This window comes from Cibotium barometz, chromosome 23, assembly GCF_041138505.1.
Source record: "Cibotium barometz isolate CiBa-2024 chromosome 23, ASM4113850v1, whole genome shotgun sequence".
Classification (NCBI taxonomy): domain Eukaryota; kingdom Viridiplantae; phylum Streptophyta; class Polypodiopsida; order Cyatheales; family Cibotiaceae; genus Cibotium; species Cibotium barometz.
The window spans coordinates 50358254-50380365 of record NC_141068.1 but is presented as its reverse complement, the minus strand read 5'-3'; the positions used below and the strand labels follow the sequence as shown (position 1 = coordinate 50380365).

At 40.6% G+C, this 22112-nt stretch overlaps 1 protein-coding gene and 1 pseudogene across 3 annotated transcripts; both read right to left on the bottom strand.

Moving 5' to 3' along the window:
- Window positions 1–1819: 1819 nt before the first annotated feature.
- LOC147626059 (uncharacterized) lies at window positions 1820–4435 on the bottom strand. The gene is made up of 3 exons (XM_086817619.1): window positions 3936–4435; window positions 3715–3827; window positions 1820–3622 (listed from the first exon to the last, which is right to left on the bottom strand). Exons 1-3 carry the CDS (start codon window positions 4009–4011, stop codon window positions 3449–3451), a joined length of 363 nt encoding a protein of 120 aa, XP_086673745.1. The 5' UTR covers window positions 4012–4435; the 3' UTR covers window positions 1820–3448.
- Window positions 4436–4659: 224 nt separating this feature from the next.
- On the bottom strand, window positions 4660–7998 carry LOC147626058 (putative TPR repeat-containing protein At2g32450 pseudogene; annotated as a pseudogene). Of its 2 annotated transcripts, none has more exons than XR_015268765.1 (2): window positions 7869–7998; window positions 4660–7592 (listed from the first exon to the last, which is right to left on the bottom strand). The product of XR_015268765.1 is annotated as a putative TPR repeat-containing protein At2g32450 pseudogene, transcript variant X1 (transcript). The 2 variants fall into 2 exon arrangements; XR_015268766.1 differs by having other exon boundaries at window positions 4660–7580; window positions 7869–7979.
- Window positions 7999–22112: the final 14114 nt, after the last annotated feature.

Here is a 22112-nt window from a genome sequence, read left to right as displayed (position 1 = left end):
ATGTTTCTTTGCCATCTCGGGGGTTTACTTGGTCTTGTGAAGGGAGGGTGGTGGGAAAAAAATATGAAGAGGAGGCTCCAATAAATGCAAGGTGGCTATCCAACAATGATGCCGCCCGCCTTCTACCTTCTTCTCCACGTCCCGTACAGCCCAACAATACTCCAATTAGCACCAAACGCAACAGTCCTGAATGATCTCACCGTCTCTGAAACTTAAAGCAACCTAGGGCTCTGATACCATGTCAAAATGGGCAGTAGAAATGAGACAAAGTACTAAAGAGCAGAAAGTACAAAAATGCAAGAGGGGAGAAGGCTGTATAAACTCTGCTATGTACACCTGAATCTGGTACAAAACTGATGTGGGGGGAAGAGGAGCTATATATACATGTAGGGGCAGCCAGTCGGCCAGTAGCAACTGGATCGACAGCCCCTGAATGGGCCCACGACTGGATAATATCCAGTCGGCCAGCATAAAAAGCAGTCGGCCAACACCAGATCCAATCGGCCAACACATACACTCCCCCCACGACTAGCAAAACTAGGAAAATATGGACAGCAAGGAAAAATGGAGAAACTCCTACACGGGCAGGCACACCCACAACAATGGCCCTACTGAGTAATATAGTACAGACAGGAGATGACTACTAACAGTATTGTCATGCGCACACATGGACATGGCTAACTCCTAGTGCTAATCCCTGATAAGGCAGTATAAATAGAAGATTAGGGCGCACTAGCAAGGCTCAGAAAACATCCATATGAGCAAGGATCAGGTCGGCCAGATTTACAGCATCTTCAGCATGTTATTTTTGGGATTTGTCCTAGAACAGGCTGACAGCAGGTCGGCCAGTTCTTGGTGCTGTTTGAGGTGTATATAAAGGCTAGGCCAGGTTTAGTCTGATCTTCTACCCCCTTTTGGGGCAGGTCAAGGGTCTAGAGTTAGGGGTCTTTTCTATTTGCTTTTGGGGAACAGCAAAGGCCACAGATTGTATAAAACATATATCTTTTGTATCATATGAATATACCGAAAATACAGCTCTCTCTCTCTCTCTCTCTCTCTCTCTCGGTGATTTGCATCAAATTTCCTATATATCAGAGCATTAGGCTCAACAAGGCTAAGTGCTAAAAGTGTTCCAAGAAGGTGCACAAGTCCAAGGAGAGTAACACACTTAGGGTATGAATCCTATGGGGCTAGTTGGTGTTAGCAAAACCCAAGGGAATGGCAGCCCTAAGGGTCGGTATGCCATTTGGGGCATACCAAGGAAGACTCATGAAAATGATTCCAAGGGGCTGGAGAAAGGATGCCAGGATCAGCCTCCGGAAGGAGACCATTGTCGAGGCATGAAGGCAAGGGGACAAAGTGGAACAGGTGCAAAGGTCTCAACACCACATCTGGAGTGTACTTAGAGACATGGCAAGGTTTTCAGTGAAAAGGTTGCTAGGGAGAAAGGATGATAGATTTGGGATGTCCAAGAGGAGACAAAGGGATAATGACAGTCATCCAAGGTCAAAGGTTGGAAGCCCGTCATCAAGTTTAGCAAGAGGGGATGTCATCTGCACACATGGACATGCCTGACTTCCAGTGCTAATCCCTGATTAAGCAGTAAGTAGATAGAAGATTAGGGAACTTGCAGGGCTCAGTCTGAGCAAGGATCAGGTCGGCTAGATTTACAGCATCTTTTGAAGGCTGTTGGCCAGCATGTTACTTCTGGGAATTATCTATAACAGGCCAACAATAGGTCGGCCTGTTCTTGGTGCTGTTTGAGGCCTATATAAAGGCTAGGCCGGTCTTTTCTATTTCCTTTTGGGAATAAATTGTATAGAACATACATCTTTTGTATCATATGAATATACTGAAAGTACATCTCTCTCTCTCTCTCTCTCTCTCTCTCTCTCTCTCTCTCTCTCGGTGATTTGCATCAAGTTTCCTATTCAGTCACTTAGGGCTGACAGAGCTTCCGCGCATGTGACATGTACTATAAGCATAAAGAAAAAGCTCCTTCATTGGAGCTCCACGAAGCTCGATCTGGCATCTAGAGCCCCAACTCGGTCTGGCCCACAGTTTCTTTTTGAGGGGAGTGATGCAGATCCTGTTATTCTTGTCCGTAGGGGCATAGGCATAGCTCAGAGATGTTTGCTTATATCCCTCAGTTACGATACACACCACCTCCACTGAGTATTGACACTGCCAGTATCATGGTGGCATATTTGGAAGACCAGATGCTCAGAGACCTTCGGGGGTATTCAAGTTTATGACACCCAGGGTATCTGCAGTATATGGAGTGACATTGTTCATACTCTTTTTTGGCCACCTCAGCCCGTATACAGGGATCATCTAGAGCTGCGCAAACAAAATGCAGAAGATTTATGAGAGAGTGGAACCATGGTATTTTCTTCTCCTCCACTCCTATGGGGCTTTTCTGGCAGCATAGTGCCCCGATTGGTTGAGATCTTCCTACATTTTGGTTTGAGATCTCCCTTTGTACGATTTTATATCACTTAATAGAAGTCTCTTTTTTGAAATTCCCAGCAGTTCTTCTAAATGGAGTTCAATAAATCAACTTTTTTCACTGCAATATAGTATATTCTATCAGAAACAACCTGCGCAATGGTTTTGTTGTTCGCATTTCAACATAGAGATCTTGTCAAGTGTTCATAATTACCAGATTCAGTAACAGCTTGCCATCAAAAACTAAGCGTACTTGGGCATGCCGCCAGGAAAATCGTCCAGAAATATCTGTATCTAGCAGGCAAAAGGGCTCCAAACTTGTGCTAGGTCACATTAACTAGCAGTTCCCTGCTCTACTGAATGAACTGCCCTGGTGCATCTGGTGAGCTGGTGGGTATCTGGTGAGCCGCAGTGAAGCCGATTGCCATATTTATAGCTAACCACTTAAAGCAGGGGATGATCCATAATGACACCAATTGTCAAGGAAGGCCATGTATATTCTATGCACCATGAAATTAAAGAACTATACCATGCAGAGGTGGAAAATCAAGGTGTGCAGACTTACCTTGCCATAGTTTGGAGAGAAGGATGAGCACAGGAGAATTGCTTTTGGCCACAATAGTACGAAAGAAATGAGGAAGAAAAACCACCTCATTTGCCAGAGACGAGAAAGGAGCTCCCTAGCACAGTAAAACTAGTTGGATGATGAAGACAAATTTCCATACCTAGATTAGCATACCTAACATAAGAAAAGAGCTCCTCTGCCATACCAACATGCTCCCATCTTTCTACCCTTTGCTTCCAGCCTCTCTTACACCAAGTCAACTTTCTCCGTGATGCCCGCTTTGTCACCCCATTGGGCTCCTACATCCACATTCCTTGATGTCGTTGGGATGCATTGTACGAAGCGCATCACTCTCCGTGAAGCCCGCTTCGTCACCCCATTGGGCTCCTACATCCACATTCCTTGATGTCGTTGGGATGCATTGTACCAAGCGCATCACTCTCCCCCACTTGAACTGCCATAAGCACAGCAATACCCCTCTGATGAATCTGTATGACTGAAACTGTGTTCAGTGCTAACTGACAAATTGCCTATGGAACTGGATTGATAATCATGCTCTCCATAGCCTGTCACCCCAACTGTAGATCCTCCATAGCTGCCTGCCACCAGCTGTAGATGCCTGAGGCATCAGTGTCTGTAAACATCAATCTTCGAAAGCTCTTAGTTGCAATAAAACTTACATCATTGAACAATTTACTAACCATCAACCCGCAGTGATTGCAAATGATTCGAAGGAGCAGAAAACTAGTATGATAATCCATGTCAGTGAGGTGGCCGCATGTGCTACAGTAGCTACCGTACCGGAGGAGAAGAGCTGAAATACATTGTGACAAATAAGCATAACTTTGGCTCAAATAAAGTGGGTGAGCTGCTCCTAGACTCTCACTTTAACTGCATATCCGATAGCTTCTGAGATTCTAACCTCTCTGATGGGGGCATGCAAGAACAGATTTTAAATTCTCTGAAGGTGAAGTGTCAGTGTGATCATAAGAATCCATATACCAATCAGCAGCTACACCAGTTAGGCATATGCTCTTTGGTGGAATTCACCTCCTACTTCTGCGCATCTTTGCCCCTTGGCTACTATGAGTGGTTTCGGGCTGATGTCCAACCTTGCCTTCTGCCCCCCTACATCCTGCAGAACATTTGCATTACATGTCCTTGTGCTTCAAATATTTTTGTGCCTTTTCCATAATTCCCAAATATACAGGCTATTTCTGGATTGAAGGCAGCACAAATGTTTCAACTCCTATCCTTTGATCCTAGAATGGCTTTGAACCATCACACTCAATCCTCTACACTGCTTATGCCCCCTTCATTCAACTCAAAGGTGTCTCTCAGTCGGCAGACAACAGTAAGGACTCTACTACTTAAATATTCGATTTGTCTCATCATGGAGAGACTTTTGTGAACCTTGTTTGGTAGAGAAGTCTAAGAACAGCACACCCAATCAAGAAGAGCATGCTTCCAATTGAATGATCCACTACTTTTATAGTTCTTTTGAATCGCCAACGTTATATCAAACTTCCAAAAAACCACACCCTACCCAAGAAGTCATGAGTTCGAAACCCTACTGTCAACACCACTTGAAGAACAAAAAAAACGTAGCAATACACAACCAAACCCTCATTTCTCAGCACATTATTATACTAAGACTCGTGCAGCTGCTGGAGGCTTTTTAATGACTTTTTGCTGAATATCTTTAGAGTTCCACAATCATTTGAACACAGATTTTATCTTTACAGTTCCGAACAAGATGCGAAAGGTGATTTAAATATCTGAAGTCTATCCTTGACAGCCTCCAGCTCACTATTGTATTCTTTGAAATAATAAAACTCTTCGTGTTTTGAAGTAGAGGGCACCTTGCCACTACTGTAACATAAGGAACAGAGGCTAAAACTCAACTTTGCCTCCTTGAAGCGGGGACCAACGATAGGATAACAACACACAGAACAGGTCTGCCACCCATGCCGGACATGATCCTCCATCTCCAGTTTTGCTAAGATACTTAAGATCCCAAATCCCCAATCAGGATCATCCAGCATTTCAACAAACTCTGGGAATGATATGCTTGTGTGATCTTCGTCTCCAGTAGCCTCACCCTGATTGCTTACTGTTTGTGAAAGTAGATAAGCTGCTCGCAGCATCTTCACAAACTGCTTTGCATCTTGCTTCGAGATTTCTCCATCGACATTTTTGGAAGAGTGGAAGACCAGAGCATCAAATGCCGTATGCTTTCTTCTGTCTAATGTTCCCCTGCAGACAAGAGCAAGAACAGCAAACACCATGCCTAGGTCTACTCTCCCTGACCCTGTAGGGTCTAACACAGCCAGAACTTTCTCATTGATCACCTTCATGGCTCCTTGAAATGCTTCCGGCTTCAAGAAATGAAGCAGGCGCCGTATAACCTTCTCCAGTGCCTCTTTTCTGATAGACTTCTCCAATATGCCAACATGTGAAGAGGACACTGATAGCAGAGTTTGGTTGAGTTCTTTTTCCACATTGGCTATGTCACATTGGTTGAATCTAGTACAACTTTGAAAATGTCTGATGTCAAGAGCAGACGCAAGACAGTGCCTAGGGGTTGTCTTTGCATTCACTCTTCGGAATTGTGCAGCATCCACTGTAATGAAGTTGTCTTCAGCACTGAAGCTATCCCCTACAGTGCCTGAATTCACCTCGCCTCTTCTCAAAAAGCTTGAGAGACCTTTTGGCCTCTTCTCCATGTGTTGGAGATGCACCAATGCATCATAGAGCTCAGACCTTCCGGTCAACTTGTAAGCTTCCTTGAGAGCTCTCTTTGATTCATCAATCTCCCCTGCTCCTAGTAAAGAAACTGCCCTGTTGAGCTGAGCACGCCAATTACGAGGTTGCAAGGCCAGCACCTTGGAATATGTATTGGCCGCCCTTCCATACTGCCCAATGTCTTTAAGTAAGGTTCCAAAATTGTAGAGAGCCTCCATGTGATCAGATTTCAAGTCTATAGCCTTCTGAAACTCTATGATGGCCTGATCATGATCTCCTAAAGCATGCAACACTGACCCAAGCTCACAGTGAGCATCAGCATAATCTTCATACAAGAAAATAGCCTCAAGCAGGGCCTCTTTTGCAGCCTTGTACTCGCCAACTCCATAAAGAGCACTTCCCAGGAGCTTGAGAGCCCTGTAATGCTTGGGCTCCTTGATGGCTGCCTCCTTGTAGTGCTCAGTTGCACCCAAGAGCATTCCTTCTGCCTCTAAGGTGATGCCCAAGTTAACATGGATCTGAGGAAGAAGACTCCCCCATTGATCCACATCTATCTCCCCTGCATCCAATGCTAAAATATAAGCATCTCTCGCCTCCGATATTTTACCCAAGGCATAAAGTGTGTTACCCTCCTGAAAGAGAGGCCTCACATCTGTGGGTTTTACCTCCGTAGCTCTTTTGAAGCTCCACAGAGCTTCCTTGTACAAGTTGTGATCGAACAGTGTTCTACCACTGGCCATGTGGGCATCAAAAGTCTCTTCTTGTGTCCGTGCATCAGCTTTCTTCCTAATCTCAACCAACGCTCTTTGAAACTGTGAATATTCCTGACCAAGATCTTCCCAGGGTATTTTTCCAATGACCACCTCATTAGTGGTGCTGCCATCTACATCCCTAGCCCATCCTATCCTTGCTGTGCCAGAATCACTACCACATATATCACCCCTTCCCTTCTTATCCATCTTGCTTTCAAGACGCCTTATGAGTATCTCTAGATCTTCTATCAAGCCCCATGTACCATCGCATGCAATGCCATTTTTCGGTGACCCAGCCCATGAGCCAACTGTTCTCTTCCTCCTAGTGGAAGAGGTTGTATCATCTGCTATAAATACAAAAGCAGCAGAGGTCCCATTCCCACCTTCTTTGCTGGAGGCTTCAGTTTCACTCTCCAACTCCAGGCCCAGTGCATTGAAATCTCTGTTGATATCACCAGCACCATCATCATAGGTCTGCAGCAGGCCATCAAAGCTAAGGCCTTGTTCCCCATCAATATAGTCACTGTAAGTGCGGAAAACTTCATCGAGGATAGCTGCAATCTGATCCTCATTGAAGTTCACTCTTGGGTTGACTGCAACCACGAGGGCAGACATCTCCTCTCTGCTGAGGTGCCCATCTTGGTCAACATCAAATTTGGTAAAGATTTTGGTTACCTTTTGCACACGTAGGCTGGAGGCACGCCCTCCATAAGCCATAGCCCAGCAATGGCACTTTCTGCAGGCTACTCAATGGGGTAAACAAATCCCCTGCAAAATACTAATGACGTGAAGAAACCCAGATGCGAAAGCATTACAAGAAGATATCTTTATGTAGATAAGAAGATTTTTCTGCTGTTTGGGAAGGCACCCACAATGCCTGCAGCAGATTTGTAAGCAGAAATTGATGTTTTGGGCGGACACGAGGAACCCAGATAAGCAAAAACTGCCCAAAGCTTGTGGTATACTCTGCGAACCCGAGCTTACTTGCCATGGAGAAAACAGCTTTTGAGAGACTTAGGGAGGTGGGTTCTGGGGTCCTTTTCTTACAAAGGAATCCTGCCCAGCTTTACCTTAAATCAAAACTATGGAAAAAATCAGAATTGTGTAAGCGGGTAGACCGTAGATCTCAAAGGTACAGCGAATCAGACACTATATTATTATGCTTTCCAACGTTATTTAGACAAAAATGGCAGCCAATTTCCAAGAAGAAATTTAACCATGGAGTTCTTCCCGTGACTTGTACGAATTACAACGGAATCAAAAACAGTGGGTAGTAGTCAGCAGGTGGTCGCACGCATAGAAATGCAGCAGGTCAGCTAATCCAAGCTTCAACAAACACAAAAGTTATATGTACATACCTCCTTTGGGAAACCAAGGTTACGCCCTCGCCCCTAGCATGTATAGCTTCAGTATCGCAGCCAGCTCTTGTATACATCAAAAATATGTCCCTTACATGTTCTTTTTCTTTTAATTAATGGAAAACAGGTTACGGAATTGATTTTTCTCAAAGGGTTTACCCTTTATTCCCTTTTTAGTAGTTTTTCTTAGAAATCTAGAACGGTAGATATGGCTTCTCTCTTTCTTTCACACGTGTCCTCTATGTTATCTAAGTTGCCCTTTCTACCCTACACGGTGTCTCCGATTATAACCCTCTCTCTCTCTTCGATGTTTTGCACACCTTCTATCATAGTAATGGCCACCTTCTTTGTCTCTCTATAGGTGTTGCATTGCAAACCTTCCACCTCTATCTAAGTACATCTTCTATGTTCTATTTACATACAACTTCTACGTCTGTCTTTAATTGAGGGGCGGGAAGTTTGTCTTTAATTGAGGACACGTCCCGCCCCTCTCTCTCTCTCTCTCTCTCTCCCTCCCATGTCACGATGGTGATGATAGGAGGTGGAGGCATCTGTGTGAGGGTAGTGCGGACGAATACTTAGCACAAGGAGTGATTCTCACCATTGGCTCTTGTAGAGGCAAGAGAGAGGGTCCTGGCCTATGATTCAGGCAAAGGTTCATAACCTTCGGTTGGCTCCTAGAGGCAAGAGAGAGGGTCCTGGCCTATGATTGAAGCAAAGGTTCATAACCTTTGTTTTGTAAAAGTTGCATTTAATGATGTGGCATTAATTAATGCACACTAAATTAGTATTGTGAATATGGTACCACATGGCATCTAGCATTTTAAGTGGTCACGGGCATCCTAACTAGATTGAGAACTCCTCCTTTACTTCTCACTACACTCCCAGGCCAACTCTAGTCTCCACACTAGCCCTTGTCCAATTTGCATTTAATTCAATGTTGAAATAACTCAAAAACTTTATTTTATATGATTATGATTTTCTAAAAATCATAGCTAATCACAAGGTAGGGTGCACACCACGTGTAAACATATAAGAGTCTTTCTTTGAATAACTACCATAGAAATACCAATCTTATAGCTCACCCAACATGTCAATCAGAGTAGCTACTCTCAATCACTACAAAAAAGTATCACTTGTTGAGGTTAAAACTAATAACTAATTAAAACCTAAGATAAGGAGGATTAAAGTAAAGTAAATACACAACCTCATGATCACTTACCAAGGATAAGACTAATTAAAACCTAAGATAGGGAGGAGTAAAGTAAATACACAACCTCGTGATTAGATAGGAAGGAAGAGTAAAAACACTACCTCATGATTGAATAATAAAGTTAATCAAAACTTCTACAAAAAAACACTTGGCAAGTTGATAAGTCACAAAATAATCTATTACAACAAATCATCTCAACAATGTGAGCCCCAAGAACAACACTTTTTAGCTCCAAGAGAGCACTAGTGACTCATAGGCTTTGTACTTGATGGCACATCTCATAATGCATGGTACATGCTAAGCTCTTATTCTAATGCACTTCATGATCATATATTTTTGGGATGGTGAGTTTAAAAAACTTATGTAGCAAAGCTGGCAATCATCTTGTAATGTGCATATACTTTTGGAAAAAGCCACCCTAAACTTCTCATGAGTGCCCAAATGTAAACTGAGGCTTGATTAATTGGTTTTCCCACAAAGGCACCGCTTCACAATCATGTATTGATCACTTCAAAATCATGTATTGATCGATTCAACTTCACATACCTTTGGAAGCACAATTAAGTGGTATGCCCATGGATCAATTATCTGATGTATTGATTCCTTGATGTATTGGCCTTCCAACGTAAGCATTCAAACATGTACTCATCTAAAGATATACCACTCTGATAGATGGTATCTTATACTAGCTAAAAATATGTAACTAATTCAAAAGCATATCATTCCTTTGGGTCAGTAACACCATGTATTAATTATCAATTCTAAGAACATGTAACTTATTCAAAAGCATAGTATCAATTATCAGTACATCTTTTGTCAGAGTAATTATGGCATATGCATCCTACTAGAGGTTTGAAAACTTGCAGGATTTGACTTAATTCTCATCCTATTGTCTACCAACATTGAAAACTACGTGCAACTATTAGAGAACCTGCCATTTCCTACCCCCTCCACCAAAACTGTAGGTGCTCGATTGATGAGTTGGACCGGTGGAGGAGCAGCAACCTCATAACCCTCTAAAAGTGGTAACCCTAATCTTACTAATCCTAGCAATATAACACCTTAATGTGCAAAGAGGAATTAAGGTACATTATTGACCCAAACTTGGTAACAACCATTGAACATCCCGAGATGGTTGGGATCAAACCATATACATAACAAGTTATACTCATAACCCTCTAAAAGTGGTAACCCTAATCTTACTAATCCTAGCAATGTAACACCTTAATGCATAAAGAGGAATTAAGGTACACTACTGACCGAAACTTGATAACAACCACCATTGAACATCACGAGATGGTTGGGATCAAACCATATATAGAACAAGTTAGGCTTCCAACACAAGGACAATAAGCTTTAGTCAACACGCTATGCTAGCTATGCATCATAAACCTCTATAAATACATCAAGCTATGATGCTACCCACAATGACCATAAAAATAGAGTTCAAACATGGGCATGGAGGTGCCCCCATCTATCACCACTAACTATAGTAGTGTAAGCACCACAATGATCATAGGTAGAATGATCACATTGACCCAATAATACTAGGTTAGCACCATGCAGCTACTAATCCTTTTGTTGGTGCCCAACAACCACCTCTGCATTATGCACCATTTGCGCGTGCCAATTATCCACCATATCCTCTACCTTTTGATCCATCATATCCTCTACCTTTTGATCCCTTTTGGTCCCACCATCTGCAAGCATTGATTATCCACACCATATTGTCCACAACCTTTTAATCCCACATTTGATCCCACAAAATGCAATGCTTGTGTGCGAAATTACTTTCCATATTTTATAGGGTACTTTGATTAATTCTATTAATCATTGCATATGTATGCACCTCCACCTCCACCTACTCGTCATGCATCTAAATATACTATCATTCATTGCATATGTATGCACCTCCACCTACACCTACTCATTATGAACCTGAATATACTATCAATATGTTAAGGATGGCTAAGGAAATAGAGAGGGGGGTTTCTATGCAAGTGGCACCAAGAATCCTAGTGCCGAGGGTTTTATATGCTCAAAAGACAAAGCAAGTACACATATCAAAGCTTATAAGAAAAATTGATTGGATTCGAGAACCTATACAACAACTTGAAATGTCTAATCATATTTACAAAGCTTTTGGATAGGTTGATGATTAAACTAAATTAAGCATATTAGAATGAACTTTGGATGGAAAATTTAGCTAGTGGTTTAGATCACTTAAACTAAAAGATAAGGCAATGTCAATGCTTTAAAAGTCAATTTCATAGTTAGATTCTTCCCCACTGGAGTAAGATAAAGCCCCATCACACAATTGTACGTAGTAGAGAAAAAAGAGGGAGAATAGTGGGCATTAGGTATCTTAGTTTGAGGTTCAAGGAAAGCAAGTGACTTCTCAATGAAAACTACTACCATCCTTCTACATCGAGTTGAATTATAAGAAACTTCATAGATCCTTGTATGCTCCTAGGCATACCTCCTTTGAGTGTGATACAAGGAGGCTATTCACTTTGATGGTGGCCACTTGATAAATGTCTCTCTCAAAAACAAATCATTGAAATTACAGTATAGGCCTCATTCAAGACCTTTCCACTCAAAATAAATGCATCCAAAAAAGGTAAAAATATCTTCAGGGAGCTAAACTATTAATGAGCTAGTGAACTAGCAAATGATGTACTCAAAGAGTTGAATCAATAATGGCAAGTGAGACAAGGTTGAGATCTATAAGGGCACACTCACCTATGCCCATGAAGAGACTTAGTTGGGTATGTTGTATGCTAACAAAGCCCTAAAAGCATTGCGTTTTGCATCGGAGAGATGAAGGCATCTATCGTATCGTCATGCACACTACATGCACTTTGGAAACCATGACACTTTCCAATACTATAGCTAACACAACCAGCAAGCACAAAATTATGCTTAATGCCATAGACTCTAGCTTTACCTTACAAATCAAAGGCAACAAATTGGCCTTCTCCCCACCCTTGTGTTGGGCAACCCATATTTGTTAATGTACTTCAATCCAGAACCTTAATAGGGGGAAAATGTACCCGAGAGAAAGTGCATCTTGCCTCCACTTATCTCACCTCTTCAACCACCATCTTGACATATCTTCATGTACTACTTGCCTTACCTCAATCAATCTAATAAAGTAAGTGTTGAATGATGAGGTCCAAGAATAAAGTAAGTGTTGAATGATGAGGTCCAAGATGGGGAGGCCATTAAAAAAGAGTAGAGTACAAACTAAGTGTTGATTGATGAGGTCCAAGATTATTATTATTTTTTTGGGGGGCGGGAGGGGGAGCATTAAAGAGGAGTACAGATATACTAAGCCTTCAAACATGCAAAGGACACCATAAATACCAAGGTATTACATGGTGGAAAATGTTGTTCTAGATTTAATAAGCAAGAATAAGCTCAATCAAAAGGAAGCATTATAAGAAACAAGGAGGGGGGGAGCTTCCAGATGCTGCACACCAAAAAGTGTCACAATCACTTTTTTAAATCAAACTTACAAAGTTTGCTTAACATTCTTAAAAAATGACATTAAAATAATTGTTATAAGACTGAAACTTAGCCACAACTGTAGTGTCACTTTTTACTTGAATTTTTGTACCCCCTTTTTCCAAATACAAAATATCTCAAGGTATTGTCATTCATTTGCATCTCCATGTTTCTCTCACCTATTGTTATGCCCCTTTCTAGCTCGACTAAATGATGTTCACTAAATACTTAAGTTAAGTTGCACCTTAGTCACCCAAAAGAATAGACAACCCTCTCTTATGGGGAGAAGTGAAAATGAAGCCAACTCCATGAGGAGGATCAATAGCTAATAGGTTACTCTTCTTGTAGTGCATGGCTTGTTGAAAAAAATAATAGAGGGCCTAAAGATGATTTTCGTCGCTCGCTAAAAGATAATGACAATACTTAAGCTAAGGAAATCAATGTTATGCTCACTAGGTTGGGCTAGCACACAAGCACTTGCAAAGAAAAAGGCATCCATGTGCACATGGAAGCTAAGATCCTAGTTGGGCTTTCTTCAGAGTCTCATACGCTCTTTGGAATTCTTTAGTCCACTCCATGTTAACCCATTTATAGGGTTAACAAGAGCTACTACCATTATCTTATATCAAGGAGTCAAGGTAGATACACCAAAAGGTCATACATTCAAGATATAAAGCAATGGTGTCCAAATCTACAACTTGTACGGGCACGTGTGACGGAATACTTATGGTGATTCCCACTTCAAGAGCATGTGGTAGTACGTTAGGATGAAGTCCTAAGTGATGTACTTCATGGATATATTATGAGAGTAGTCATTGTAATAACATTAGGCCTCTTATGAGCCTGAAGTGCTCGGCCGACCACAATTTAAGTGAGTGTGAACACTTATGCCTCTTATGAGCCTGAAGTGCTCGACCGACCACAATTTGAGTATCATTGTAATAACATTAGGCCTCTTATGAGCCTGAAGTGCTCGGCCAACCACAATTTAAGTGAGTGTGAACACTTATGCCTCTTATGAGCCTGAAGTGCTCGGCCGACCACAATTTAAGTGAGTGTGAACACTTATGGTCATGTATATAAGTGGATTTCTCTCATAATACAAGGATGCTCTTCCATTGTGCAATAGAGGCTTGCTCTTGCTAATCCTCTTGCTAATCTCTCTCTCTAATGCATGCTACTGAGTGTGTGTGAGTGATGTGAGGTGAGAGGAGGGACGAGTACACGTAGTGCAATGTAGCGGTGTGACAATGCTCATGGGAGACGCGATGGAATTGCTTCTTAAGGAGTTGTAGAGCTTGGAGACCTTGAGGGTTACGAGGCTGGCCATTGGAAAGATCCTCTCACGAACGGTTGTGGTTTACCAAGTAATATCTTGTTGGATGTGTTTCAAGGGGGGTTAGGGTGAGCTATAACATTTTTGGTGCCGCTTCCAGGGAGCCATCCCTTGGTTTTTTTATCATTTTTCTCTAATCTACGCATTAACCAGTGCCCATTGTCTTAATTAATGGTTTCCCATGAAAAAGATGTGGATTTGATGGAGATTTGTGTGCGATTTTGTAAGAAATAGCTCTATTTTTTGTTTTGTAAAGAATGATTTTTAGCTTAATTTGTTGTTTTTGTTGTTTTGTTAATGTGGGTTTTAATGTTCCTAGGGCTTGCACATAGAGTGTATTAGGCTTAGTTTGCATCCATTGCATCAAATAATGCAATAGAATGTAATTTTTATTGAATTTTAGCTCTCCTTAGAGTTAAACATAGAGTTAGAATTATTAAATTTTGCTTGATTTGTATGTTTTTTGTTTGACTTGTATGCATTAGAGTGTTAGCAAGTATTAGGAGTAGCTTAATTCTTCAAAGAAATTCTCAAAACCATTAAAAAACCCTTGAAATTAACTCATCTTCCTTAATTGACTGGTTTTTATCATTAAGGGTAATTAATCCAATTTAAGGGCAAAAAATATAGAGAATGTGTTTTCTGGGGTCCAAATCGATCAGGTAAGTAGTCGAAATTAGTGTTTTGAGAGCATCTAGATGCATCAAAACACCTAATTACATCAATTTCTTCATCAATTAGATGAATTTCCCTCTCTTTTGCTTAAAGAAAAGAGACATTAATTAAGGACAAGCGTGTCATCGGGTTTTACACCCCCTGTCACTTCAATCCCATTGGGCTTTGGTCCTTTACCTAACATTCCCACAAATCCTATAGGTACCAACCCTTTGCAACCCCTAGATGCCCACACCTTAGATATATTGACTTAGCTAGGAAGGGGGGTTTCCCAAGGACTAAGTGAGTTCCTACCCACAAGAGCACTCACACACGGCCTCAATGACTCATACAAAAACACGACCGTACAGATTTCAAAAATCATGGGCAAATATGATGGAACAACCGATCTTGTTCAACTCATTCAAATGTTTGAATAGAGATGTGAAGCCTTTGGAATCCAAACTACCCCACCAAGGTAAATGCATTGAACTTATGCTTAGTGGGAAAGGCTAGTCGATGGTTCATCACATTGATGCCAGCGATCAAGACAAACTTCAAGACCTTGAAAAAAGCCTTTATCCATGGCTTTTCAAGACAAGGTGATCGGTAGAGTGCAGCTACATAACTCTATTCAATTGAGCGAAAACATAATGAAACCATTCGAGATTTTATCCTTTGGATAAAACTCTTGGACTCACGATGTGAGCCATGGGAGAAACTAAATGATGCTCAATTGAAGAGATGTTTCATGATGGGCTTAAAGAATAACAACTTGATCATTGTATCCAACTGGAAAAAATTTGATTAATGTTGTAAAGAAGCAATACGGTTAGATGACAACATGATAAAAGATGATCATAATACGAGATGTTCCTCATCTAAACCAAGTGAAGCAATGGCTAACGAAAAATTGATCTCGGAGTTGTTATTCCTTGAATTCTATGAAGCCTTGCTTAAAATCTTACAACAACCGACATCTCTAAGAGAGGATGAGACCCTTCAAAACCAAACATCCTTAATGCCTCTTCAAGTGATGAGCGAAATGCCTTGTGCTCAGTTCAATCACTATGACCACCCAATCCCCATTGTGCATACAAGGCACTTGTTTTTCTATACTGCATATATTGTAAAACCTTTGGTCATGGCACAACCCTACAATTCATCAAAAATTAACTCAAAACCTCCATCTCCCATACACCAAATAGAAACAGTCCAAAGGATTGAAACCGCTCAAGAAGCAGTTAAGCAAAGACTTCAGTGTTTCTATTGTCATGGACCTTACAAAGTGGCAGCAATCACTACGACCATCCCAATCCCCATTGTGCATACAAGGCACCTGTTTTTCTATACGACGGCATATATTGTAAAACCTTTGGTCATGACACAACCCTATGTCCCAATTCATCAACAATTAACTCAAAGCCTCCATCTCCCAGGCACCAAACAAAAACAGTCCAAAGGGTAGAAACCGCTCAAGAAGTAGCTAAGCAAACACTTCAGTGTTTCTATTGTCATGGACCTCACAAAGTGGTAGATTGCATAGTTTGGAATACTTCCATGCCCATAATCACTGACACTTTGCAACCCATGTGTGAAACGTGATGTGGCATTGATCACATGTTCCAAGATTTCCCAAGGTGAGTTGCTTCAATGCAACTTGTCTCACAAAATACAACTCTTAACATTTTAAGTGTACAAAACGAGCAATTGACCACGGTGCGTTTGAATGTGCTTACATTCTTACAAGCCAAGGCACGAGAGACAATAAAAAATAATGCAAATGTAAACACTTCGAAATGAGTAGAAGAACATGCTTTAAAACAGAAACCAAAAGAAAAGGCAAAACCTTCTAAACCTAAGAAGGACAATGGGCAACAAACTATCGAAACCAAAGCTGAAATAAAGGATAGGAAAAAAGAGCCCATGGAAGACATAACCCACAAAGAGCCAAAGCTACACATGATGCAAAAGCATCCACCTCAAAGGCTACCACACAAACCACAACATCTATATGTGCGACACAGAATACAAAAGTCCGAAAGAAAATTCGTTCTTGTCGCATGGGTAAACATAATGAAAACCTGACGATCCAAAGAAATTCAGAAGATGAAACAAGTTTTAGTACGTCGCTAAGTGAGGATGAAATAAGTTATGATTCGGCACTAGGTGCACCTCACAGACCAATCAAGAAACTAGAACCCGCCCAGCCACCCCAAATTGAAAATCATGATCACATGACATATGCAGAACATAAAAAGCAAGCTCAGTGCTTAGCATGGTTGAGTGTCATACAAGATCACCGGTTGTGATTGAACCTCATAATGCCAATCTTAAAAAAGCAACCAAAATACAAGAACCTGAGGAGTATCACTTCCTCTTTCAAGAGGAAGACGTACTCTCTATAGAAGAGTTAATAGAGGCAAATTGCACGAATTATGTGGTTGAAAAACCACGTGAGGACAATGAATCCCTTACAAAATTAAAGCAGTATCTCAAATCCTCATTTGGAGGAGTGCTCTTCTCTGATGATGAAGCCAACATAGCGTCAGCACTTGCACCTTTAATGGTTAAAATGAGTTATACAAAGACATTAAGAGCTACATAGAACGGGACTGTATGGATTCGCAAGTTTCCAAATAAACCTCAGTTACAATTGTTAAAGGACCGAGTGTACCATTATACACATTGGGTACTATTGAAAAAGCTGAAGGCCAAAAAGAGGATGAGAGTGAATGGGAATATGAAACCGAGATGGGATCTAAAGCTGAAACATCCATGGTTCCTCTTGAAGATTCTATCATGGTATGGTTAGATTTCCCTGTGAGCAATGATGTTAAGAGCAAACGTGCGTTGATTAGCCTTGGAGCTGGTCATAACATCCTGACAATAGACACTTGGGTGTCATTGGGACAACCTAAACTCATCCCTAAAGACAATGGTCTTACAAGAGGAGCCAATGGAAAAAACATTGAAGTTCCAGGTTACTTTAGCTATGCTACTCAAACAATCGATGGAGATTTGGAATTTAGATTCCATGTTACCTAGATCCCCTTGAGTATGATGTCATCCTTGGTGGAACTTGGATACATGACTCGTTGTATTCACTTGATGAATCCATGCAAACACTCACCTTGAACACTCTGCAGGCATTGTGCAATTGCTCTTAACGGGAGAAAGAGACCTTGGAGGAGTTGGAACTTCCAACATATCTTACTTCAGAGACTATCCCAAGAATTATGGTTAGATTGAAAATTTCCAATAAAATCACCACAATTTAAGCGCAACTTTATCCAACATGAGAGAAGAATCTCATGACCCTCGACTTATGTGATTTGTTAGGTCAATCAACACTCATGTCTCATCCTGAAAGAATTCCATTTACACAAGACTTGAACATGCCATGTCTGGGGTACTTTGAACATACAACGTAAATTGAAACTAACCCCTTTACTTGCAAGTTTTTTGTGGTTGAGTATGTGTTGGAAGTAGATTTGATCTTGGGGCATAAATGGACCGTTACTGCCTAAGCACCACTGTGCTTTGCTAGCGATAGGGTCATCAATGACGATCAACAACACAGAGTTGACAATACCATACTTCATGGGACAGGATCCAACCCTAATGGATTTCTATGATGCTAAACGCAAAAAGTTACAAGCCTCTTCCACAGAAGCCCCTCTACACAATGACCTACCATCTACATTAATGACCAACTCGAACAAAGTATCTACCCCTTCCACTCCATCCTCATCGCCGTGACAAAGTCTAATGCCAAAACCACGCAATCAACCACTATTCATAAGGAAGACTCCAAACCGAAACCATCTATCTCAAAGAACGAACTAAAGGGAAAAGCCCCGGAGCAAATGCCTCTTCATCAACCAACCTTGCTAAAAGAGGGGGTTGCATGCTCAAAAGCCTCCATATCAATAATCACCACTTTGCAAGAGACTCGAACCTCATCTCGTCAACAACGCCCATGGGTCTCAAACCTATAGCCTCAGTGCTAACCAATGTGAAGGAGGGTCCAAAACCTTTCCACCGAAAAGAAAAATCCACCAAGATAACACAAATCAAGGTATCTTAATGGTATCAAAATATGGGTGGAGAAGCAACTACTTGTAGCTCAAGGCTGCTATGAAGGTGCCAATCAAATTTGGGTGCCCCGACAATCAAAGCCTTTTCCTCAATGTAGTAATCAAAGGCTAAAGACAAATAAAAGTACTCCACAACACCGTAAACAAAAGCCAGCGAGTTCCTCAACAAACTCTAACAACTCAACAAGTGTGGGTACCAAAACAATTACTATAAGCATAAGGGTACAACACCAAGGAAATACCAAAGCTTGGATTCCCAAGTGCATAAAAAAGTCCCCCAAGCCTACAAAAAAAAAAAAAGAAACCTCAGCAATAAAAGGATCAGTCACACCAATTTATAATATTCATCACAGATGGGTGCCTGTGCATGTGCTTTAGGAACAAGGGTATTATGATGATAATACCTTCATATGGTTGCCAAAATCGAACAAAGTGAAGAAAGCCTCACCATCAACTTCAACCCCAACAGTTTCACCTAAAGTTCAATAAGAATGGAAACCCAAGCTACTCAACAAATACACAAGAGCTTGCGTGTTCATTCAAACCCAATGGCAAGTTAGACCTACCACCTTGACAACACTTGCGTCAAAAATTCGAGATTCCATTCCCACGTCTGTAATGGAGACTTATGAGCGCATCAAAGACAAACTCACAATGCTCTTTTCATCCCTCTAGATGTGAAGCATGAGTGCAGAAGCTACATGGTAGACATAAGCACCTATTCTCTAAAATAGGGAATAGACACAAGAACCATTAATCGTCGCAAGGTGGTAGAAAAAAAAAAGACAAACACTAGGGAGTCACACATATGGCCTACCTAAAAAAGGTAGAATATCAGAAGCAACTCCCAATAATCTTCAATAGTAGCCAATATAATTTTGTTAAGCTTATAGCTTACTATTCTTTTGGCTAAGTTAATATAGCAGCTGCTCCATGAGTACATATCCATACTCATGCACTAGAGGACATTTGCACCAAAGTCTCACCATCGACAATTTCTAAGTACATCTTTGGATGGGGGGGCCATGGTGGGCAAAAGCCCGGTCAATGGTATAACCCATTGCCTGGAACTTTTCTTCAAATTGCAAACCTCTCCAAAAACAAGTCTTCACAGTCTTCACAATGCATGGGTCTCAAATCCTTAGTGAACGAATCTTGGCCTCACAAGTCGACGTAATTCTTTCATGCCTCACCCCAACAAGTGGCCACATCAACAAGCAGCAGCTCCATAAGAGTATGTGACTCAATTCTTGTACTTCATGTATATCTGCTTTATTAGAGCACTTACATATACATAAAAGCAAAAATAGCACATGGGAAGAAGCATGTAGGAACATGTCCTAATCAACAACATTTGACAAGAATCTTGCCTCAAAAAGGGACTTCATCGAAGGCATATTCAAATGATGAATGTCGCTTCAATGAATCAAATGAGGAACTGAGAAACACAATCTTGTTTTGATGATTATGTCTACGTTCCTCCAGATCCTTCCTTCTCTTCTCCCCCATTATTAACATATCTTAGCTTCCCCACACACACAAATCACATGAACCTTGCTTATGATTGCCAAAAACAAAGTGAGCTAAAAAAAAACATTCTCACTAAAATATAAAAATGTAATCATTCGTACACCCCCCACCCCGTTAGGAATTCCCAATAAACTACTAACCTTTTCATTTACTAACTAGCCTTTCTTATTCCTTTTGGAGGAACAATGACCATTGAACGTCACTCAACATCAAAGCCATCTACAAGCTTGTTAATTCTCCCAACGCAAAGGTCTTCAATGCAATCACGAGGACACGATCAGCATTAGGAGAAGGGGAGAATGTTAACCCATTCCTAGGGTTAACAAAGCTACTACCATTATCTTATATCAAGGAGTCAAGGTAGATACACCAAAAGGTCATACATTCAAGATATGAAGCAATGGTGTCCAAATCTACCACTTGGACGGCAGGTGCCCGTAATGGTGTGACGGAATACTTATGGCGACTCCCGCTTCAAGAGCATATGGTAGTTGTAAGATTCCTCCCTCTAGATTTTGAGGTGTAAAGGTGTAAAAAGCTCCCCTTCTGTTCTTGTAATTATTCCCCTCTCTGAAATAAAAGAAAGATTTTGTTTTACCTTGTTTTGGCCTATCGAGAGAAAATATATAGAGAGAGATAATCCAAAATTGAGATATCTTTGGATATAAAAATCCTCCTAGTGTCTAAAATGGATTCCCCTGAAATAGAAGTTCAAAATAAACTTTCCAATGTTCATTAGGAATTAATTGAAAATGGTGTAAGGGACCTTAGCCTAAGGGTCTACATTTTCAAAAAATTTTGGATTATGGTCCAATTAAGGTTCCAAGGTAGGCACCTTTTTCACATGTGTGGAAGGGTTTTTAATTCAAAAAAATAGTGATATTTTTATCTCTCCTCTCTCCTGGATCAAACCAAATAAAAAAGGGAGCCAAGCTGGTCCAAATCTTGTCCAATTTGAGTCAAACTGAACCTGAAAAATTCTAGAACCCAGTTGGACTTGGTTAGTGGCCTCCCTCACCTATAAATAGACCCTTAGTCATTTGTAATTGAATATTGGAGCTATACTATGCTAATATTATATTAAAATAATCATATTTTTTATTATCCTTTAAATTTTTCTCTCTCTTAGAAGCTTGGAGCTCTCTCTCTCTCTACAACAACTCTTGGAGTTGCTCTTCTCCTCTTGATGGACCAATTGATTGGTCGAGGGCTTCACTGCAATTAGAGAATCAAGCCAAATGTGGAGGAAATCAAATTTTCTCAATAACTTTCTTCTTCTCAACCCCTCTCAAGCTTGAGAAGCTTTCTAAATGATTGTTTTAATTCAAATCAAGCTTTTCCTAAGTTTCTTAATGTTTAATTAGCATTAAGTTAACCTTTATGCTTAAATTGTAATGCTTTCTTTAAGTAAATCTCTCTCTCTCTAAAAGAATAGTCATCTTTATGGCTAAATCCCTTGCAAAAGGATACTTCTCAATGATAGTCTCTTAATTCAAAGCTAAGCTCTAGGCTTGATAAGCTAGAGATTAAGAAAATGGTATTTTTATGATTTTGTGTTAACAAAATAATGGTTATTTCTTTTAGATTATTTATAAGTAGTTAAAAACTACTTTGATTGATTCTAAATGATGAATAGATTATCCTATCAATTTGGGAAAGAGATAATGGAATTAGCTTAATCTAGTGGGATAATCATAATTAAGTTTATGATAGCTAAAATTATGATTTAAATTCATAGTTTGATTTTAAGCATAAAAGAGGAACTACTATCATATTTTCATTACAAGCTTTTATTCTTTAGAAAAAATTGAGAATTATCAATAATAGCACCAAAGCTATGGTGAAATTTTTAGAAAATAATACATATCTTATTTTTATGCATAATGCTAAAAGAGGACTTCCTA